Source organism: Nanorana parkeri, unplaced genomic scaffold, assembly GCF_000935625.1.
Source record: "Nanorana parkeri isolate BGI_ZX_2015 unplaced genomic scaffold, ASM93562v1 scaffold2178, whole genome shotgun sequence".
NCBI classification, from domain to species: Eukaryota; Metazoa; Chordata; class Amphibia; order Anura; family Dicroglossidae; genus Nanorana; species Nanorana parkeri.
The window spans coordinates 155,844-164,097 of NW_017308446.1; the positions used below are offsets into that span (position 1 = coordinate 155,844).

Genomic DNA, 8,254 nt, shown 5'->3' on the forward strand with positions numbered 1-8,254 from the left:
ACACGGGGGGAAGAACGTGTTCGTTCAATTTCGCAACCCCTGTCCTGATAACTGGGTGAGTGGAGAATTGTCGGCTTTGGGGCGTGCATCTCGCGGTGATTATTAAGAGTTTTGTGCCGATTTCTATGGCTGCAATGTTTCTCTGTGAAGAACGCAAATTATAATAAAGCGAGACCCAAGGCATCCACTATTGGCATACGTCAAACACCATGGGACTTCAGTAATAAGTACAACCAGCTCCAGCACGTATAGGGGCCCCTTCCCGTCTACGCATTTCGGTTTTGCTGCTGTAACATGCAGCAATGCCGCATTGCATTTAGAAGCTGACGTACAATTGGATACCAATTTGGGGAAAAAGTTCAGCAGATACGGTTTGTAGTCTGTCTTAATGTAACACACGTTGTAGTGGACCTTTCGTGGCAAACGGAAGGTCCACTTTTTGGACAGACCAAAGCGACCTGAACCCGGGGGGAAATCCAGGTTTATTGAACGTCCAAGCGGCCCAAACCCAGGGGGAAATCCAAGTTTATTGAACGTACAAGCGACCCGAACCGGGGGGGAAATCCAGGTTTAATGAACGTCCAAGCGACCTGAACCCGGGGGGAAATCCAGGTTTAATGAACGTCCAAGTGACCCAAACCCAGGGTGAAATCCAGGTTTAATGAATGTCCAAGTGACCCAAAGCCAGGGGGAAATCCAGGTTTAATGAATGTCCAAGTGACCCAAACCCAGGGGGAAATCCAGGTTTAATGAACATCCAAGTGACCCGAACCCAGGGGGAAATCCAGCTTTAATGAATGTCCAAATGACTCGAACCCAAGGCCGCCTTTGTCATAGCAACCACTAACACTGTACAATCCATCCTCGTTTGCTAGGATGTTGGCGGCCCTACAGCATTATAGGTAGTTATGAGGTGTCTGCCCGTGTTCTAGCAACCAATGACGCTGTGTGGCCCAGCCACCAGTCAACCACTGAGGCTGTACATGCTGCTGAGCGTCATTAATTTCTAGGACACAGGAGGGAGGTTTGGTGGACGGGCAAACTGGCCAGATCAATTAATTGTTCTACAGACTGCAAACAGCTTGGCCCAACTCATGGTCAACCCGAACCCAAAGCTCATCCTTAAATGTAGGTGTAAGTACCTGAATTCAACCTGGTATCAATTATTTGTACTGAATTATGAAAGTTCCTCAGGCGTTTCTTTTTAATTAAGATCATTTTACTTTCCTATTCAGGCTTCTGGTGGCAGGAAACGTATAGCGAGCGGAGAAACATTCGAGTTTGGCCTTTGTCACAAGGTCTTCTCCATCTCTGAAGCTCAATCCGAGGTGAGCAATGGGGACCATCAGGGGTTCCTTCCTTACAATACATTGTTTCTATGTTCCTCCTATGAACTCATCTACAGTTATAGTGTCTTCTATTGTCCTCATCTTGCAGATCCAATTCCTCCAGAGCCTGCAAGAATCCTACGACATGATCGCCGTCTTCCATATTGCCGCTTTCGCCAAACACCTTCTGGTAAGCATGTAGCATCTGCACCCAACCATGGATTCCTCCCATTCAAAGCGACAGTCACAGCTGCCGGACCATCCTAATCACTCCAGTAATAATCCATAATCTTCTTCAGGTGGGGTGTGGGGTAGGAGGCAGGTTCTCTTCATTTCCTTCTCTGTAGACACAACAGGAAGTGAGAAGAAGATTCCTCTTAGTTATCACTGGAGCAAGTGTCCCCATTAGAAGATTTCCCCTCTATTCTATGGTAACAACTAGGGATGCACTGTACGAGTACCGATATATTTTATTCGGTACTTGCCGATACCAAATACCGATACCGGAAGTCCCACAAAGGAAGACAGGCAACGTGTAATGACTTGCCACCTAGCTTCCTGATTAGCAGGGAAGCCGTCTCCATGCTTCTCGTCACTAGGTGATGAGAAAGCATGGAGCCGGCTTTCTGGCCAATCAGGAAGCTCAAGTATTGGGCTGGGTATCAAAGCATTTGGGCGAGTACGAGGGAGTATGAAGCCGGCTTCCCGGCCAATCAGAAAGCTGGGCGCCGCGTCATTACACGGCGCCCGACTTCCTGATTGGCCAGCTTCCTGGCCAACCAAGAAGTGGGGCAAAGAGTCATTACACGCTGCCCGGCTTCCTCATTGGCCAGGAAAGTTCCGGTATCAGGAAGCCGGGCAGCATGTCATTGCCCACTGCCCGGCCTCTTGATTGGCCGGCTCCATGCTCCCTCGTCACTGACGAGGGAGCATGGAGTCAGCCAATCAGGAAGCTGGGCAGTGGGTAATGACTCGCTGCCCGGCTTCCTGATACCAGAAGCTCAAGTATCGGGCTAGGTATCGGAGCATTTGGGCGAGCACTTGCCCAAATACTCAGCATCAGCGCCGATACTAATATCTGTATCGGTGCATACGTAGTAACAACTCAAAATATTTGGCCTTTCCCTCACTTTTAGTCTGGATAACGATGGTCACCAAGACACAGACACCAATAAGAACCCAACGGGAGGTCATAAATCCTTCTCACACTTTCTAAAATTACGAAAGTTTTGGCTTTAGATACACTTCAAGGATGAGGAATGATAAAACATCTCATGAGGGTTTCTGGCCTCCTTGCCCTTCCAAGGGTGTTGCATTTAGCCTTTCCGAAACCATGGATAGGTAGTAACTTTTTTTTAAATCCAATGGCATGACGTCTTGATTGTCTTTCAGGAGACCAAGAAGTGGAGGAAGGCACTGGACGTCCTCCTGAAGGAAGGTCAAAAGCAGGAGACAATTAAGGAGCTGTCCCACCTGGCTGTCCAGTTTGTGTGTAGCATGGAGTGTAATCCAAAGATCTTTCTAAAAAGTTTTGGAAAGGAGCTAGCTGAGAAATTGTCAAAGGTCCAAACATTGCCAGTGGGCGGGGAGGCCATATGTGTCCTTGGCCTTTTAGTGGCTATCATGGCAGCTCTCAAGGCCAAAGCCATTGCAGATAAACAGACCGATGGCATCACATTTAGCAGTGATGAGGATACAGATCAGGCTGATAAAACTTCTGAGGTAGCACCTGATTGTGATAAAATTGGTTTGCCAAATACGCAAGAGGGTGGCCACCCCACACCAGAAACTATTGGTTCAAATCCAGAAGAAAGTGGTACAGTTAATGAAAAAGCAGCAAATGATAACTATGGTGGGATATCAAGAGCTTTAGCTGATGGTCTCGAGGACAAGAGTGTAGATCTTTCTGAAAAAGTAAACGCTGAGAACAATGGGACAGGTTCCTCTAGAACACCTGGGGTTGGAGCACCAGATACTGGAACATCGTCACCTTGTCCAGATGATGTTTCACATCTGTGTCCAAAGGAAGATCCTTTTAACCAAAATCGAGACTCAAACACCCATTATCTATTCAGTAGCAGTGATGTCGAAACATGTGGACCACTGGGATCTTCAGTTGATGTCCCACAAGCTGTGGAACCTCAAGGTTCACTTGAGATCTCCTCAAAAGTTGGTACTTTAGGCGCTTTCAAAGATGGCGGACAAGACCCCAATGATGGTAATGCTTACAATCCAGGTTCCTCTGTAGACCATATCATTAGTGAGACGTTTGTAGGTCAAGATCATGTTCCTGATCAGTGGACAGATTGGCCAAACTTCGATAAAGATCCGAATATGCCAACCCCAAAGCTAGAATTGTCCTTCAAGGACACAGAGGAGACCATTAATCGAGATAGACAAATAACAGGCTGCAGTAGTGATGATGAGTCCTTGACCTTCACCTCTCAAATTGACCCAAACAAGGAAACAAGAGAGTCAGATATTGATTGGCTGGACCAAAAGCCAGTCCAGCCACCTGAGGTAGTTCCAGGAGGAGAAGACACCTCTCACAGACCTGTTGACACAAGTTCATTTTCTGTGGCGCTTATCATTCTGATTGTCGCCATCATCATGATGTTGCTCATGCTGCCCTTATGGCTGATATCCATCTTGGTCACAGGCGTGCTGCTTCTTCTGGGTGTATGTCTGTTTATGAACAGGGGACCTTAGTGTCTTCTAGGTGGGCTTTCAGAATCCTCCACTTTGCCCGAACTGGGGTTCTCTTGAAAGCCTACCGCCCCAATTCCCATTAATCATGTCCACCATGCTCCTCCTCAGTTCTGTTTGCCCTTGGAAATACCCGGAGCATGTGACCTTCTTCTTCTTCTTCTCCTCCTTCTTCTCCTGTTTCTCCTCCTCCTTCTTCTCTTTCTTCTTCTCCCCCTCTTTCTTCTTCTCCTTCTTCTCTTTCTTCTTCTCTTTCTTCTTCTCCTCCTTCTTCTCCTTCTCCTCCTTCTTTTCCCCCTCCTTCTCCTCTTTCTTCTTCTCCTCCTTCTTCTCCCCCTCCTTCTCCTCATCCTCCTTCTCCTCCTTCTTCTCTTTCTTCTCCTTCTCTTTCTTCTCCTCCTCCTTCTTCTCCTTCTCCTCCTCCTTCTTCTTCTCCTCCTTGTCCTCCTCATTATCCTTATCCTCCTCCTCCTTCCAATCTACAGGCCCCAACACTGTCACGTGAGGAAGGGGAGAAGGTCATCAACCCTGCGTTAAGCACCAACACTAAGCTCATACAGGGTGTACACCTAAAGGCACGGACAGATGAACGGGGAGCATGAGGAAGAGAAGTATCAGTAGGTTCAGGGGTGGTGGTGGTGGTGAGCTTTCAAGAGAACCTGTCACTTTGTCCATTCAGGTCAGAATGGCTGATTCTCTTTACATAATCTGCAGTTCGTTCAACCTGATCAAGCTTTTAATTCAACTTTCTAGACCAAAGAACCTATCTAGAATGCTGGAATTCAGGCAGCTCATTGTGTGCTCATCAGCGCCACCTAGTGGCCAAATTGTGGAATTTACATTCCATTCAAACTGAAAAGGAAAATCTACTGAGAATGTTCGTTTTTGCCTCTGTTCGCGCAGAAGGAACGTTCGCAGAGACTCGCAGGGTGAATCGCTGTGCGAACTGTTTATAAGTAGACCCCCTGATTGCAGCTACTTTATTCTACATTGTATGTGAAGAACCTTTTTTGTATCAATCTATGAAAATGTGAAGATTGTAATCTGGTGATGGAGCTTTTATAACTTTTGCAATAAACGAGCTATGAGCATTATCTGTTATATCTTCTGATTTCTATTTATCAGCATCGCCATGACTTGTCGTCCTTAAAACGTACACTATATTGCCAAAAGTATTAGGCCCCTCCCCCTCCCAATTATTGGATTTGCGTGTTCCGTGACATTTCCCGGCTACTAAATATTCCGCCGCGGTCACCTGTTACTGGGATTATAACAAAGTGGAAGCAACTGGGAACAACAGCAACTCAGCCAGGAAGTGGTCGGCCACGTAAAATGACAGAGCGGAGTCAGCGCATGCTGAAGCGCACAGCAGAGTCAATAGCTACAGACTCCAAACTTCATGTGGCCTTCAGATTGGCACAACAACAGTGCGTAGAGAGCTTCATGGAATGGGTTTCCATGGCCGAGCAGCTGCATCCAAGCCTTACATCACCAAGTGCAATGCAAAGCGTGGGATGCCGTGGTGTAAAGCACGCCGCCACTGGACTCTAGAGAAGTGGAGACGTGTTCTCTGGAGTGACCAATCACGCTTCTCTGTCTGGCAATCCGATGGGCGTGTCTGGGTTTGGCGGTTGCCGGGGGAACGGTACTTGCCTGACGGCATTGTGCCAAGTGTAAAGTTTGGGGGAGGGGGGGTTATGGGGGGGTTGTTTTTCAGGGGTTGGGCTCCGCCCCTTAGTTCCAGTGAAAGGAACTCTTAAGGCATCAGCACACCAAGACATTTTGGACAACTTTGTGGGAGGAGTTTGGGGACGGCACCTTCCTGTTCGAACATGACTGCGCACCACTGCACAAAGCAAGGCCCATAAAGACATGGATGGGGGAGTTTGGGGTGGAGGAACGTGACTGGCCGCACAGAGTCCTGACCTCAACCCCATAGAACACCTTTGGGATGAATTAGAGCGGAGACTCCGAGCCCCTCCCCCAACATCAGTACCTGACCTCACAAATGGTCCAACATTCCGATAGACACACTCCTAAACCTTGTGGACGCCTTCCCAGAAGAGGCGGAGCTGTTATTGCGGCAAAGGGCGGAGCCAACCCAATACTGAACCCTACGGACTGGGGGGCCATTAGAGTTCATGTGTGTGTAAAGGCGTCCCAATACTTTTGGCAATACAGTGTATCTAAACCCGAGAACAATGTCTATAGGTTGCAGCTTACCTGTCCTCAGACGTGGCGGCTGCATTCGTTTTTTCCAGTACACTTTCTGCGAGTACAGACTGAAATCCAGTGTCCTCGTAACTTCCTGTGTCCTAAACCGAAATGTGAAACGAAAGGTATATCAACTTTGCAAGCTACATTACACAACCCCCCTCCTCCTCCCTGAGGAAGGTATTTGTAGCTCATGATAGCGGGAGGAGCCTGGGGTTGACAACGCTGCTCCTTCGTAGATGCGATACAGTGAGCGTTGTCACCCTAGCACAGGAAGTGAGGTACTGGTTTGTTTAAAAAAGGAAAACCAATGCAGCCGCCACATCTAAGGACCGGGGAGCTGCAATAGGACATTTCTGATTGTTTGGGTTCAGCTATACTCCAGGCAAACAGCTGAATATACAGCTGAAGTACATACAGGTGAAGTGTTTGCTGAAATCGCTCTAAGGTCCCGTGCCCCTCTCCCTTCAGCCGTGGGCACAGGGACCCCCTAGGTCCCGTCACGCTGCTTACATGCGAAAATACGAAAGCTCTATGAATAAGCCCCAGTAGTGGGTGAAACGCGTTGGTGGATGGGGTGTCTCTGGCATGCAAAGGATCAGCAGTGCACGGCTCCACAACTGTCATATGCAAACCATGTAAAAATGTTGTACCTGCCCATAGATAATGCTGTTCAGCCAGACCTGTGATCAAAGCACAGCTGCCACACAGCCCGGGCAGGTCCCTGACCTCCGCTTCAGCATCACAGCTCGGTCAGAAGACGCCCGCAGTTTACTGATTGGACATGGAAGGAGCAGCAAATCACGGACGAGGGTCACCCTTCTACCCCCTGCTTCCCTGTCCCTGACGAATGAATCTACCAGACGGCTCTTAAGGCCGTTTTTAAGCATTTACATAGGTGACAGGTCCACTTTAAAAGCCAACCCGGTCCTCGGCTTCTGTGCGCATCATCGGAAAGTAAAAATGGCTCAAAAATAATATAATTTAATGGACGGAAAGACGAGGAATCCAGACTTTAAAGTGACCCTGTCATCGATAAAGGAAAACATCCCATTGGAAGACACTTCATACTTGCCTGCCCCCGCCCCCTTTTTGTAGGCCGGACGCCATGACAGGTAAGTACAATGTGTCTTCTGTGACAGGAGCTTTTGGTGATTATATTTCCCCATTTCAGTGACAGGTTCACTTTAATTTGCTGCGTAGGTATCGGAAGGACGGAGCGACCGATCGCCAGGCGGCCCGGCATTTTCAGAAGAAGGTCAACGGCGGCCATGTTTGCTTTATGACGGCCACACATATGAGGATCTGATCGAACGATTCTATACGGGACAGTCTGATCAAATCCATTGATGATCCAAAAGACAGATACTGTGTCATTGATCGATTTGATGGACATTATTATGATCTGTTAAGAGGGTTTGGCTATAAAAAAAAAAAATGTGGAGAAATCTGTTATATATATATATATATAGTTTTTTCTTACAGCGCAGCCCTGGGCCCGGCTCCTCCCCTTTCCCCTCCTCCGTCACCTTTTTCCCCCCCAGCCTTTTAAAAATGGCGCCGCCCGCAGCGGCCTCACTGCACTGACCTCTCCGCCGCTCCTCATTGGCCGGCTCGGGATGACGTCGCTGGGCACGCCCCCCTCCTCTCTAGCAGCAGCAACAGTAGTCTGGCAAGGCGGAGTAAAAATGGCTGAAGCGGGAGGAGAGGACAAGGAGCTGGAGGAGCTGCTGGACAGTAAGGAAAGGGCGCCGGGGCGTCACGTGATCAGGAGGGAATGCGGGGTGTCATGGTAAACATGGACTGCTGCTGTGACAGCACCTGTCCTGTTTTGTGTAGGATCTGAGGGAGGGGAGAGGAGGGTTCCTTTAATCTCAGGTGGACTTTAACCCCTCCAGTGCCAGCTGGCACAGGGGCAGCAAGACACTTCATAAAAAAAATCTGCAGATTTGCTTTTGGAGGCCATGCCATACTCAGGATTCAGCTGCCCTTCTATCCACAGAGGG

At 48.5% G+C, this 8,254-nt stretch overlaps 1 protein-coding gene across 1 annotated transcript in view; it reads left to right on the plus strand.

Annotated features, from left to right (window-relative positions):
• The first annotated feature begins 7,852 nt into the window (after nucleotides 1-7,852).
• Nucleotides 7,853-8,254, plus strand: part of PEX19 (peroxisomal biogenesis factor 19) — a 13,299-nt gene continuing 12,897 nt past the window's right edge. The window contains exon 1 of the mRNA XM_018572934.1: nucleotides 7,853-7,985. Coding sequence (XP_018428436.1) covers nucleotides 7,868-7,985 — 118 coding nt within the window. The 5' untranslated portion in view covers nucleotides 7,853-7,867. The remainder of the gene's footprint in view (nucleotides 7,986-8,254) is intronic.